Source organism: Rhopilema esculentum, unplaced genomic scaffold, assembly GCF_057945365.1.
Source record: "Rhopilema esculentum isolate cy_ngs unplaced genomic scaffold, ASM5794536v1 HiC_scaffold_36, whole genome shotgun sequence".
NCBI classification, from domain to species: domain Eukaryota; kingdom Metazoa; phylum Cnidaria; class Scyphozoa; order Rhizostomeae; family Rhizostomatidae; genus Rhopilema; species Rhopilema esculentum.
This window is the reverse complement of record NW_028300847.1, coordinates 2,416,108-2,431,177: the sequence shown is the minus strand read 5'-3', so window position 1 is coordinate 2,431,177 and position 15,070 is coordinate 2,416,108. Positions and strand designations below refer to the sequence as shown.

Genomic DNA, 15,070 nt, shown 5'->3' with positions numbered 1-15,070 from the left:
GCAATTGGTGAGATAAAGCCATTGGTGAGATAAAGCCATTGGTGAGATAAAGCCATTGGTGAGATATTGCCATTAGCGAGACATAGTTATCGGCAATATATTGCCATTAGCGAGATACAGCAATGAGTGAGGAATAGGAATTAGTGAAAAATAGCAATAGGTGAGAAATAGCAATTGGCGAGAAATTGCAGTTAGTGAGATTTAGCAATTGGTGAGATAAAGCAATTGGTGAGATATAGCCATTAGCGAGATCTAGTTATCGGTAATATATTGCCATTGGCGAGATATAGCAATTGGTGAGATAAAGCCATTGGTGAGGTACCGCATTTGGTGAGAAATAGCCATTGGTGAGAAATAGCCATTGGTGAGAAATAGCCATTGGTGAGAAATAGCCATTGGTGAGAAATAGCCATTGGTGAGAAATAGCAATTGGTGAGACATAGCAATTGATGATAAATAATTATTGGTGAGATGTAGCCATAGGGTGAGATACAGCAATTGGTGGAAAATATCGATTGGTGATTGATCTGATAGAATTAAACGATCTTAATTTTGATACGAATGATCTATTTTTTATATTGCAGACGTTTGATAAGCTTAAAGTCAGTAAAACTTTGCAAATATTAGATTTTTTGTCAACAGCTACAAATTTGAATGAATTTATAGCATTTCTGACACCAGGAAGATCAGTTCAGGATTGAAAAATCATTCCAACCATTATGCTCAATGAATGAAATTGATCAACGCCTATAATCCAGATTTGAATCCTTTTTATGCTTCTCCCGAGATCTTTTTATTTTCCTTAAGAACCTCTACGTAACATAACTCTTTCGAGTCTTTTTGATGCTCATTCAAAAATTTGTTTGATAACTATAACAGCGATCACATTACCAGCAACTGCTGCCTGAAAATTCGCAAAGTCTAATTACATATTGCAATTTGCCTAAAATTATTAGATGTGAATACTTGGATGATTCTAAAAAAGTAACAATGAAAAGGATGAGTTGATTGTAAAACTTCTACTTTGCAGGTGCCATCTTATCGAAAAACTGTGCTGAACGTGTACAGTCAAGCACAACAGGATAAGAGACGAAGCTGAACAGAATGTTCTTAAATTTATGAATACAGTTTACTGCAACGTATGATAAAAATGCACCTAAATTACAAGATTAGTGAGTTTCGTTTCGTAAAAAGTGTAACATATATTAAGGAGTTGTTTTCATTACAGATATCTTACTGAAGTAAAGTTTATCTCTTAGTAGACGGAATATATTTGCATAAATTATAATGAATGGGACTACCGTTCTTTATGCCATTGCCATGAGATTACCCTGGTTAAGCTGCACCTACTAAAACAGAATCGTCACGAACGCAATAAACGTACGGCAGGATAAGCGCTACAGATAATATTGGATTCAAAAAGCAGAAAGGATGCATCTTTTGAACAATACCAAAAGAGATTCCCTAGACCTTTAGCAATAAAACGGGACAATAAGTGAAAGATTGTCTGGGGAAAGGCTTCAAAGTTCTTACCAATACTTCAACAATGAAAAATCAACAATTCTAAAGGAATTTGATGTTAGGGCGCAAAGAGCAATGGAAGTGCAGTCCCTCATAACCTTTGCAATACTTTCTGAAGACCATTCAGGGAAGAAAGCCTGAAGTCTGCAATCATTTATTCCTGGTTTGATGCAGTGCGTCTCTTTTACAGCCAGATATTGAGTACGCGGAAAAAGTAGGAAGGGTGTAAACTCACCGTCAAAACTAATTTGTAATGTTACTGTGGTTAACGTTTCACAATTGCAAGCAACCCCCTGGTAGAATCAGTCAAAGATAAGAAAAGGATTTTGGCCTCGTTTCTACGCCACACATTCTGAAATAAAGAAGCTGATAACGTGAGTTTTGAATTAGTAGACATTGTCTTGCCGACAGAAAACTTGGATTATTCAGAACAAAACTCACTGAAAATAATATTGATGACACTGTAAAGGTCGCCTGCGTCGCGGACAGTAGTAACGTAGGATCACAGGAGCTACCGTCAATTAAATGTTGTCCAGAGGATAATTTGAAAGGTAACAGTGCTTTAGACTACAGTATGTTGTTACATATTCAAGCTTTGATTTATGATCTTTGTATTTTGTACAGCAAAGCTTGTATTTTGTTGCCTAAATGTAAAAACTCAAGTTTCCAATCATGTTGAGAATATGCATTGAAAGCGTTGCGCATTCACAGATTTTGGGTTGTGTATATTAAACTGTTCTTACTAATTGAAACAAACTTCGGCATGATATTTGCGATGGCTTGAAACAAACCCTTCTCTTCACAGGATGCAGAACTCATTTTATACAAACAAATGTAACATAGTCGTTGAGCAGTAAGTTTTACAGCTAACCATAAAAAGAAACTCAACCGAGATAAATAAATTATCAGATTTCAAGCAAATGATAATAACCCAACTTAAACATATTTCTGTATTATAGAACAAATTTTCTTATAGGTAGAGTAGCAGCATGGTAAATTAGCAAATTTGTCCTTGACTAAACAGTAAATAGGCTTTTTAAAAAATAAGTATATTATAGGTAGCGATAAATTTAACTGAATCACAAAATGATTATATCGTTTATAACATTTGGGCATTGGCAATTACATCAAGTATAGATAGGAAAATACTCAGAGTGCACATGGAGGATATCATGCTAATGCTAATATCATTTTGTCTTACATAACTGACAAAAAGGCAAAATACAGGCAAAAAGAAACAAATAAAACCATCTAGTTGTCTATTTATGCTCTTGCCAACATCAATAGGCACGCAACTTCAGCTCTACGATAATGTGTAATTTTTTCCTACCTCATCTTTAGCAATACCCTAATCTAACATTTACTTTAGCTGATGGCAAGCACCATAATAAAAGCTATAAAGATATCAAATGTCTTCTTGAAATGGCATTGATTATAATCAAGAATCTTATTGATGATAAATTTTTTTTCATTATTTTTTCCCTGCTTACAATCCAACCTTCTTCCATCAATTTTATTACCCTCCTTTGCTTACGAATGCAGTATATAGGTTCCTGGTCATGTTTTCCTGAAAGACGGTAAATCAAGTTTTCGAGGAAAAGTTTCCATCGGCATAATTACGTCGTTTATCAAGTATTGCTCAAGAAATTCGAAAAATCCTCAATAGTTGTATGCTTGAAATGGATCCCAGGGCAAACGGTGTGATATTGACATTACAATGTTACTGATGCCTCTATTATGACAAACATAGGACCAGCAGAGCAATGCACCATACTACCAGCATACTAAAAGTTCTAAAGTGAAGCTTTAAGTATGCTGTAAAATGTTTGTATTTTTCAAAGCAATTTTAAAATTTTGTACCACTAAAATAATTGTTCAAAGGTTATTAGAGGATACCTATTTTCTATGTCACAAATAGTCAAAAATGTTTCTTAAAGGCCACACAGACTCAATATCGCATTGGTAGAAAATGAGGCCAGTTTTTGTCATTTTGAAGCATACATTCACCTTGCAACTAGGTTATTCAGTAGAAACAAGGTTGCTTGCTTAATTCGAAGAAATATGATACGCTTTTGTTGGAGAATGAAAACTTTCATGCCTGATGACTAAACAGTTTATTATTGCAAAACTTGCGTGTATAGGCAGCAAATTAAGCTTCGCAAGAAATCCAGCGACAAACAATCTGGTACCACCTACATCCATAGCAAAGATCAATAAAGAACTAAGACCAAGAGGACAGACTTTACTCTTTTGTATAAAGTTTTTTCTGATCAGAGAGCATATTGATAAAGAACAAAAACTACCAGGGATGCATTTCCAGTGACTAGTGTAGCGGCGCCTAAAGGTACTTTCAAAATCAAACAGAGGAAGGCATCCATAAGACATAATTTGTCCTGAAGCTTTGGAGAATTGAAGATAAACTTGATACCCCTTAGGGTGCTATCAGTATCATCAAAATGACATGGATCTGTAGGCAATTAGTGATATGTTCAACAAATATGAACCAATTGGAGGACAGAAAAGAGGGAAAATAGATAAAGAAGTCTACCAGTAGAATATAGTGCATTACTTTTGTGCATGCAGAGTTATTTTGTGTCTTAGGGTTGTCCGAGTCACAAAGAAACTTATTGCTACTCGTTGCAATCAAAAAAAAATTCAAGATACAACTAAGACTCTAATTTATAGCCGAAAAGCTACTATTTACATTGAGAATACTGAATTTTTATAAAATAGCTAGGTAAAACGCCCTTATGTAAACAAATGTTGAAAAAATGTATTGTTTCCATGATTTGAAAAGTATCTATTGGGTAAATGTTGATATTTATAAATTGGGAATGATAGCTGCAGCCTCTTCAAAAGAGGCAAAGGCCCATTAAAGCATTTCTACTACTTTACGGTTTTGCCATTGCTGTTTTATTACAAGTTTAATCTATATTACCATTTAGGGGAATAGATAAAAAGTTCATCATTACTCTTGTTTTCTCCATTTTCTTCCACATCACGTTCTCTTTCAAATGTTAACCTTTATCTTTAACTACAAGAATATACACATTTTATGTCAACAAAGCGGATTAAAAGGTGCACAAGACTTAAGCATGAGCCAGGCATCCTAGGACTTAAATAGAGAACACGCCATTCACTCGCTATTTCTATCGGAAAATACGATTACAGAGCCGTCAAACAAGCAACGTGCAACTGACCTTTTATTACAAAAAACTGCACAAACGTTTATAGAAAGAAGCATCAAATAAATAAACTGCGGGTTTCTAGACTTTCATGGTCACCGTAACATGAAATGGAATTTCGTATGTTTGGTTTTAAAGATCACCCGGCGTTTTCAAAAAGATAAAGGATGCGGCAATTTCTAAACGCTTCTTATCACAGAATTTTCTAAACAATACACGAACATGCCATAGTTGCAGACATTATTTCTCTTTGTTTACATATAAAGACTTGCAATTAATACAGTTAAAATCGTCTTTATAAAATGTAATTCATTTGACTAACAATAAAGAACGTTTACAATGGTATCCATAACGAAAACTTTGCACCTATCTGTTGCAATCAATCTTTAAAACATGCCTTTTCATTAACTTTCAGATTAAAAATACAGTTAAATGGCATCGTAGCTTTCCTATATTTGATAGAAAGCGAGATAGCTTGTCTTTCTACCAAACCTGCCTAATTATAATTCAGGGAGATTCTTTTCTTTCAACAGAAGATTGATTGTTGTAAATAAGAGACCTTTTAAAGACTTCACTGTAATTTAAAAGCAGTTCCTGAAATAACTAATTAAAATTTACAGTTGTTCGCAGCGACGGATTGGCTAATTTTGAAGCGGTTTGACAATTTCTAACTGTCTGAAAATAAAACTCTCTGAGATTGTGTTACTATTCTATATTATTAATAGATTCAAGGAAATTTAGAATAATATTACTTTTAAAGTTATAAATTTTTGAATATCTTCATTTTCAATTATGATTTAAGATGTCTTGATATATTGATAGATATCTTGTCAAAAATGAGACATCGACGCAAGGTGCTAGAGCTAGGGTTGTTGAATTTACTGCTTCTTTTGAATTTCCAAGTATTGCAATTACCCAATTGAATACATTGGAGTTGCTTCTGATAATTGCTATCACTTGCAACGAGCATTCTACAGTTTCGAAGCAGGAAAGTAATTTATGCAAGGTACAGCGCAGATAATAATAGCATGTAGTTTTGTTTGAATTCAAGTTTTCGTAGAACAAAAGCGATTTATGAAGGCGAGCTAATGAAAGTATTCTTCAGTTGCTTTAAATTCCGAATGCTGATTAGCAATGTTTGGGAATTAGCATTTACGCTTTGTCGGTACCATGTGACATGTTCTACAGGATCATACAAACAAGCAAACTGGTTGCTTTACTCAACATGTATTAATAAACGAGCAAACGGTTACATTTTGCAACCAAAAATTTCATTTGTTTCTCCATATTGAAGTGTCCCTTATGCATGGCAACTCTTTCACAAAGTTAAATATCTCACATAGAAATCGCGTTTCACTCTTCATCTAATTATCTTGATAGAGACCGTAAAATTGTGATATTAGTGAGTGGTTCGTTGTGTGTGGTTTGGTTTTAATATCGACTATTATTGGCAAGCAGTAACAGAAATGCAAAACCTGTGGATAGGTAATATCAGCCCATGCCTATAAGAAATCAGGCAGAGAAAAGAAGCATTCAAAACATTAAATGAAAGGTCCACGAATCAGTTGATGATGAACCAGTAACTACGTGCCTTATGACAAGACCTTTTAACCATATTTTTGTTTACGATATAGTTGAAGAATATAAATTTATCAAACCAAGCTTTATCGGAGATGTATCTTCTGAAGGAAACTTGAGAGACACAAAGTTGCCTGTATGATTTTCAAATATTGTTTAAAAGTCTTTTAAAGTTATCTTAAAGGTTCTCTGAGGGTAGGTGGCGAGTCATGGCAGCCAATCATCTCATAGACGATGGTATATAATGATGATAAAAAGTGACTAAATACAAAGTTTGATAAAGATATCAAGTACGACTTCTATGGGAAGTTTATTTCAGCATATTCCAGTCTTGCTTTTTCAGAATTAACAATTTGAGGAACATAACTGAAACAAGTCTATACCGTTCATAGCTATCTATATAATGTTCATAGTGAAACGCAAGATGGAATAGTTGGGATGAAAATCCTCAGGGAATATCAACGTTTCATTTACATAAGCAAGCGATGAAAACCATTCACTCATATTTATGGCCTTTTCTTTACTGAAGAACAGTTAGAAGTTTTTCTTTTATACAAACATACATCTATAAAGAAACCAGCGAAGACATATGTCAACTTAAATAGGGCTTGAAAAAATATTTTTTGCCACGCTTTTCGCAATAGTACCAAGATCAATTTGATACTCCAAATTTTCTCCAGTAACAGTTTTATAAAACTGATACCATAAAGGTAGACAAACTGATTCTCTGCTACTTTATTGAAATGCTAGTTTTAGTGATTTCACTGTGTGCATCTAATTTGCTGCTTCTGATCACAAAGACCATACAATAGTTATACTAATATCAATCGAAAAATCTTTCAAGGACAACAAGAAGAATTAACTTCCTGCATATAACAGCTGAATTCGAAACTATCACCCTTTGATGGTAATAGTGAAAGCTACACGAATCCATGAACATTCTAAAAATATTATATTTCATTATATTTAGTTAAAACGCTCGAGGAGGCAACTTTTGTGAGCATATCCAGTGAAAACATTGTAGGTGTTTCTTTCCAATAAGCGCTAAAAGTTGTGTTGAATAAAATGAAACGTTAGCGCATGGATCCAAGATGCCACGAAAACGCTTGAAATCATGTATCCGGTGACTTTGATCTTTCGTGCAGCCATAAGCAAATGATAAGTTATAGGTGGGTCTTTTCATTTGGAATGAACAGATAATTATACAAGCAAACTAAATTGGCAATCAGCTTATGCTCACATAGGTAGAGGATTCTGGTGGGCTGATAGAGAATCCACTGGGATAGATAACGCACACGCTACGATCAATTAACTTTGTTCGCTTAGCTTTAAACTGTCAGTGATTAAAGCTACGCCTTTGCGTGAACATCAGGGTAATATTACAGGGTAATATTAAGGGGAAGCTGGAAATAGGCTATAGAACAAATTAGGAAATTTTCTGTGAGTAATTAAGTAAAAAGTGTACTGGATCTGAGAAGTAAGGCCAATCCTAGTTAAAAGATTAGGATATGGACTTGCAGTTAAATTTGTAGGAAAATGACAAGCCCAGCTTTCAATTATACGTTTTCCCATCAAATTGCGCCTATGAACAATCTTTATTAACATTAACACTCATAAATGCGCCATTGTTTTGGATTGTTGGCTGTTGGGATATGAAAACGCTAATCGCAACGTGCAGTAATGCTTAGCACCAAACCTTGACTCACTGCTTATACTCTTTAAAGAACACGAGCCAAAAATCTTTGGAAGAATGATGGATGTGTATAGCTAGGTATATAGGATATTCAGAAATTCCTATTAAATTAATTGCTTAATGATAGAGAGTTTGGAATATAATTGATGCAATTATGTGGCACGAGTTGAACTCCAAAGCATAAGTGGAAAATTGAATTTGCATGTTTGTGGGTGGATTTTTTCCCCTGTTATTGAAAAGACGTCTTGGCCAAAATAAATGGAATAAATAATCTGATTGAAGAAACAGAACAAGATACCTGTTTTTACTACGTAATACGTCTCGATTACGGTGTAATTAAAATTAATTAATTTCGGACACATGCAGAATAGAACAACGTGCTTTTATTGGCTAATCGAATCTCTATTGTCCAAGGACTAACGACTGTGCTAAAAAGAGGCACGAATCATTCAAGGGAGAATTACTCGCTTGGTGCACGCTGAGTAGAAAGAGCAATCAAAAAGCTCAATTAAAAGATACAAACGGGCAGATAGGATCTCTTGGCCAGAAAGTTAAAGAAATTCTTCACACAGAGCGTGAAGCTTTCTAACAGAACTATTTATTACGAGTAAGTTGCATAGAACTTTTATGATGTAATTGCATGATTTTTTCAACGCTTATAATCATTTTTTGCAAAGCTTTTCAAAAGAGATCCAAAGACATCTTTTTTGATAAACCGCATTTTTTTCTGTAAAGAAAGGCTTAAAAATTGCCAGTTCAACTTGGAAAGAAACTTGAGTTGTAGCATGAGATATAGCTAGCAGTTATCTTTTTCATGATTATCTTCTAAGGTAACATAACTCTAATAAAGCTAATATTTAAAAAAAGGACCGGTGATATTGAAACTAACTACAATTACGATGATTATCAAAGCTTGCATCAAAAGTAGAGGCAAATTGCTTTCATATGATTTCAAGAAGATGAATTAGAATTATCAAAGAATCATGGATTTCTCATCGTGGATTAACAATAGATTTCTCAACATCTATTAGGAAGCTCGTCTTAATTATTGTATCCCTGTCCAGAAATGTGAAGATTTTTAAGGAATGACTATAATGTTATCTCCAAAGCCACATTCTAAATAAACTGGCCAGTCTGACTTTGAAAGGCACTGGCTCTTGGGCAAGATATCAAATACAGGATATGCCTAGGATAACTTATGCAATTGCATCCTCTAACAGTCCAGCACATCATCACAACATCGTCACACTAAATATTGAGACCTTTTCATCAACGTTACAGTAAACGCTCTCAAGACACCTATTTCCCATACAAATTTTCGCAATATGCTGGTCATTCTCTACGAAAGAGATATTGTAAATGACTTCTCCGCTGCTACACAATGAACCAAAAGTGATACTATTGCATTTCCAAAATAACAGTAGATCAGACCGACAAGGTGTTATACAAAAGCTCTGGCCACTAAACTTCCACTTTCCTATTTATACATATATTTGAAAATATAGTTTTGATTAAGTGGCTTTGCTCAAAAATTTTTTTTTTTACTTTTTTGAAGCACTAAGGCTTTCCTGGTCCTTAACCTGACTTAAATTCATCTTTTCTTTCACTGCGAGGTTCAGACAGTAATGTCAAACCGGTACAAATCTGCTTACTGTGGCGAGAAGCAAAAGTATTTTCTACTTGGCCAAAGACATGATAGGAATGACAATGCTCACATGAATGTTATTAATGCCAATGATGTGCACAGATATATGATTCATTTAATCTCTTTTCTTGAACACCACGGTACAAATATTAAGTATGAAAAATAGAAAGAGAGAAAAAAGATCAAAATTAAGCAAAACTATCTTGGAGACATCATTTTGCATTTCCTTTTTGCAACATTCTTGAGATTAATAAGATAATTTGACTGCATAAATTCATTTAAAAGTACTGAAAGGCTACACAAATATATTCGGCACAAAGCATAGCGTGCTATAAACACATTTATAGAGAAGTTTTGATGCAGGGTTGAATCGAATGATATATCTGCAGCAATTTTTTCTACGCGGAGTCGTGACAAATCCACAGAAGAAACAAAGCAAGATAGTTTTTAGTCGTGTAGTCCAGCGAGACTCTGCTCAGGAAAAAATGTAGAAAAAATTAGAAGACATGAACATTCTGTCAAGAAATTACAGACTCCTTTCTAAAGGTAGTTTTTCAACAGACAAAACATTCTGTTGACAGTTCTAGAAAAAAACTGCAATATAAAAAGTGAAAAGGAAATTGAGATTACTAGAAAATCAAATTTAGCACAAAAACTCATAAAACGAGAAAAGACGAACAAAAGAAAAACACTATATTTTTTGAATTCAAGCAAACTGTTTATTAGAAAATAATTCACGGTCAATGGACTGAGACGAAATTTATCTCCTTTTATCAATAAATGAATCTTTAATTATGCAATAGATATGCTGAGTGGTTCTAACGAAGATAAGCTTTACTTGAGATTTCTGAAATTAGGCTAGCAAAGGATATTTGAATGTATATTGATTAATTTCTTAGGTTCAGATTTGTATTAGAGAATAAACATGAATGAAGATCTAAAAAATAAAAAATCTTATATAACATGAACTAAATTATCGATAATACTCTCTAATTGAATAAAAGTGTATGTTTCAAAAGAGAGTAACAGTCTAAAATACAGGATTCTTCCTTGGGATCAAATACTGTCCGAGTTCTTACTTTGATAGACTCAAATGAAAATGGGTAAAATATAACAGCTAGTTGTTTCTTTTATTGCAAAGAGGAGCTGTATCCTTTAATGAATTTATTGATGGTATAATGAAGAGCAGGTCAACACAGGTTGATAGAATATGATAAGAAGTAATGTATGTTATATTTAGGTAATTTGTAAATTAATCTTCCTAATAGGCCTAAATCTTAGATGATGTGCTTTAATTAGAAAATTTACACAAGTTTCTTTCATGCAACTGAATTTGCATTGATAAAACGTATTGCCTTTGTATTTTTGTCGTATAATAAAAACACAAGTTTTTTGTAGTGATTTCAAGTTTTCTTCCTTTCAATCGCTAGATAATTACTTTGGAAACTACTTGCAGAATAGAAGAACTATTAGCTGCAAATGACATTCGCAGAGCACGAAGAGGAGAAACAAAGTGGAAAAGGGCAGACAACGACAGAAATGACTGACTTAGCAAAGCCAGCACCTGCTTCGAACAAAGATAATTTCTATGAACACTCATCGAAAACAAAGAAAAAGCACGCGAATCCATTCTCTGTCGAGTACATATTAAGTTGCGATAGCTCTAAGAAAACACTGGCTCCACGTAATGTACCACCAGCGGAGAGCAACTTGTCGCGCGAAGCACTTGAATACAGTACCTTCGTAAACAAAAACTTCACTGCTTTGCCTTACAGCCAACCACCTGTTTCCACTGGGACAACAGATGTGGAGACAATAGGTGAATATTGTTTGTACAATGAAACCAGTGAATCAGTTTATAAGTCTTTAAAGTTGTTAAGTCTTCTCTGGTTTAAACAATAAGAATGGCACGATATTTAGTTCGAATACATTCACACATTACCAGTTTTTAGGATTGAATTGATCATATTACTTAATATAGACAAGGTTTAGGTCTAAAATTAAGTGGTACTGTCCATGAATACTTGGCCGCTACGTCTTCACCTTGATAATAGGACATTACAAAATCATCTAGAATTCAACATCTTCTTATCTTCATGGTTAAAATTTGCTTATTGGGGACCATTGATTTCGGGTAGTTTCTAGCTTTCAACCAGGTTGTTTTAATTGACAATTCTGCTTATATGTCACATGCGATTTTGGATATGCCCTTAATGTTGATGGAAAATGCAAGGACACGTATCTTTTTTGCAGCTTTTTGCATTTTTGGATTTCTCTATGTTATTCTCAATGAAAACTTGATTTTCCAAAAGCTACATGCTATAGATTGAGAATGAGACTACTGAATAAAATATTTTTTATAACATTTTGCGAGAAGCTGTTAAAATCTGCTTTCGCATTCAACTTTTTTTATCTTCTACTTGTTCATCTGAGGCTTGTCTCATTTTTAAGTTGTTCTTAATTTTTTGGCAATTGACCCTCACTGTTTTCATGAAATGATTTCTTATAAAAAAGTGTCTTATAAAATATTACAAAATCTCAATCATATTCACTATTGCATTCAACGATAGCATTATTGAATTAAAACAGTTCTTTATTTCATTCTCAGAATTCAAATGGGATCTCACAAAGTGTTTTCTGCGAAAGCACAAAGCAAACAGAAAACCAAGAACTCCATTTTCAGCGACACAACTCCTTTCACTGGAACAAAAATTTAAAAGAAAGCAATATTTATCTATTGCTGAGAGAGCAGAACTGTCTGAAAATCTCAGCCTCTCGGAACAGCAAGTTAAAATATGGTTCCAAAACAGACGTGCCAAGGAAAAAAGGCTTAAAGAGGCTGAAATGGAGAAAATGAGGCTACGTGCGTATGCTAGGAGCTCTGCAGCTCGCCTCTGTGCCTGTAGCTGCACAGGTGTTACAAGTCAAGTTCCATCACAACCAACTCCAAGGTACTGGCCCCAGACCCCTTGGTCGTGTGGGTGTGAGTGCAAAGCGACGTATCACCATCGATAACAGGAAAATTCTTTTCTCCCGAGTCGTTTTAGATGGTCGATCTTCCCTTTGTTGATGAGAGCATAGCAATGGTTTATAAACTTGCCCACCAACCACAGTCCGAAAACATCCACTTACCAGATGATGTCTGCTCTGTGCAGTTGCTTTATTGGCTAAGTTCGGTCCCAGTTCAGAATACATAACATGTTATGTTTGATGCAAGTCTTTAAAATCTAACGAAGAACAACAAATTATTTGGAATACCTGTAAAATATTATAAAGTTTAATTGATAACCAAAAGAGAATAGTCCATGGCTCATTCCTATGAGTACACAATTAAAAAAATGTCCCTTTTCCAACCTTACAATGCCTATTTTCTAGATGAAATTTACACTGCTAAAAAAGACCCTTTTTCAGAAAGTTAGCGACAACCTAGATCTGATTTGAGCAATACCTGATTCAATTCATATACGAATACATTTTATTTAACTGGTCACAGTTAAAAGCGCCAAAGATCTAACCCAATAAATATTACACGTTTATCTTTAAAACAGCTCAATTCTGAAAGGCATGCAAACTGTTTAAAAACTTAACTGCTCGTTCAAAACCTAAAACTCTGTTCCTGCATTGCATTATTATCTTATTTTGAGACCTTTTTTGTAAAATTAAATGTAAAATTATTCACAAGAATTGCAAAACCAAATTGTCTGTAGTAAATTCAGCTGTTAAAAGATAGACTCTGTATCACACGGAAGGAGGAAAATTTGTATAGCAGATTAAATACAGGAATCCGAAACGACTGAATACTTTAAACTGTTGATTGTATAGAAATTGGAATTATGAGATGCAAGAGAACTTTGCGGCATTGACATGAAAACCATTGCAAAATATACGTGAATGTGTTTACATTATTTAAAGCACAAAAATTAAAGTGAAAACTAAGAAGGGATATAAGCTTCATCACACAGCAAAAACTAACAGGTTATTTGCTTACTTGAACATTGCTTTGCAATGCATGGAGGTGTTTCCCAGAAGTAATTTCATACCCTGTGAGTTGAGATTAACCTAGCTGAATCAGATGCATCTCACCATATGCTTTATAAATCGCGATACCCTTTCCTCTAGCACCACCTCGCACATGCTACAGCTAAACACAAATTATTATGCTGGTGTCTTGAGGCTTTTATAAGTAAAAGCTTCTTTTGTAAATATATCAACGTCCTTTACGTATGATGCTAATTTTTAGATATTGAAATATTAGTAACTCCTCGAGCTCTGCAATTGTTTATATTAGGTAAAAAAAATTACGCGAACTTTAGTGTAGAAGCTAAATACAATATTTTTGGTAGAACCCTGTTTAATGAATGTGAATTTAATAGAACTGTCAGTGAAAGGAGCAATCTTGTTTTTTTAGCAATCTTTTAGTTATCTGAATTCCATTACTTATAAGGGCTTTCTATTGAATCAAAAAGAGGAAATGGTCATTTCGGCGGTAAGAGATCGTCAATATACAAACATGTATTTTAAACAAAACGATTCATAAAGAAAAAGCTGAACGAGTTTTGGGATTTTGACAATATAACAGGAGATATCATTCAACATTGTATTCAAATGTACATTTCTTTTGTTACCGTTTGTGGATACATTTAGCATTTTAGCCTTGGTAAGATTAGCTTATTGTACTAATCCTCTTCTTTTTGAATGAAATAGCAAACAGTGAAAGCTATGGAAAAAACATTTCATGCCTTGTTATAAAAAACTTTTCTCTTGAATTGATAATACCTTCAACGTACCCCAGATTGAAAATGCAGTATTTCTGCAATAACTATGGGGGTGTGGGCGAAAAGCGATAAAAACTTATATGCTAATGAAAAGAAACGCCTATTTCCAATGATTCACTTAAATAACGTTTCACCTCCCTATATTCATTGCTTTACAACAAGACCTGTTTATGTTGTCAAAGTCCAATTAACATATCAAGCGTGCTTATGTTGATCGTAAACACCTTATTGATGGGCTGTTCCTGTTAGGGTTATTGAAGCTCATAAACAATAGATTTAGACAATACGTCGGGAAGGAAATCAGACAGAGAAATTCACCAAACCAAAACTGGTAAGAACGCGTTCGTGATACAGAGAAGGTATTTTTGGCAAAATATTCAGTAATAAACTGACAATGCTACCTGTTATAAACATGCATAAATCAAACACAAAATTCATTGATTTAGCATTTTTGGTTTCGGGTTGACGTCATTGATTTTGCATCTCGACAGGGCTTCCGACGAAGGGTGACCAGGGTCTATGCCCTCCACTATTTTGCTAAACAATATAGATTTTTCCAAAAGCTTTTGTTGTGGGTGCTGAATTTTTCCTTGCCCCCCCCCCCCACTATTCAACTTGTGTCGGTCGGAGCCCATGCTCGGTATCTACAGACTTTTGTTATAAATGAAATCAT

The 15,070-nt window shown here is 34.2% G+C and overlaps 2 protein-coding genes across 4 annotated transcripts in view; one reads left to right on the top strand and one right to left on the bottom strand.

The window, feature by feature from the left end:
• The window catches only part of LOC135688483 (basement membrane-specific heparan sulfate proteoglycan core protein), a 93,287-nt gene that overhangs the window by 34,250 nt on the left and 43,967 nt on the right, over positions 1–15,070 (bottom strand). The window lies entirely within an intron of this gene.
• LOC148957247 (homeobox protein vab-15-like) lies at positions 1,698–14,009 on the top strand. Of its 3 annotated transcripts, XM_089115762.1 has the most exons (4): positions 1,699–2,072; positions 8,392–8,584; positions 11,053–11,441; positions 12,231–14,009. In XM_089115762.1, exons 3-4 carry the CDS (start codon positions 11,102–11,104, stop codon positions 12,635–12,637), a joined length of 747 nt encoding a protein of 248 aa, XP_088971888.1. In that variant the 5' UTR covers positions 1,699–2,072; positions 8,392–8,584; positions 11,053–11,101; the 3' UTR covers positions 12,638–14,009. The 3 variants fall into 3 exon arrangements, with proteins under 3 accessions (XP_088971889.1, XP_088971888.1, XP_088971887.1); XM_089115763.1 differs by lacking the exon at positions 8,392–8,584 and having other exon boundaries at positions 1,698–2,072; XM_089115761.1 differs by having other exon boundaries at positions 1,699–8,584.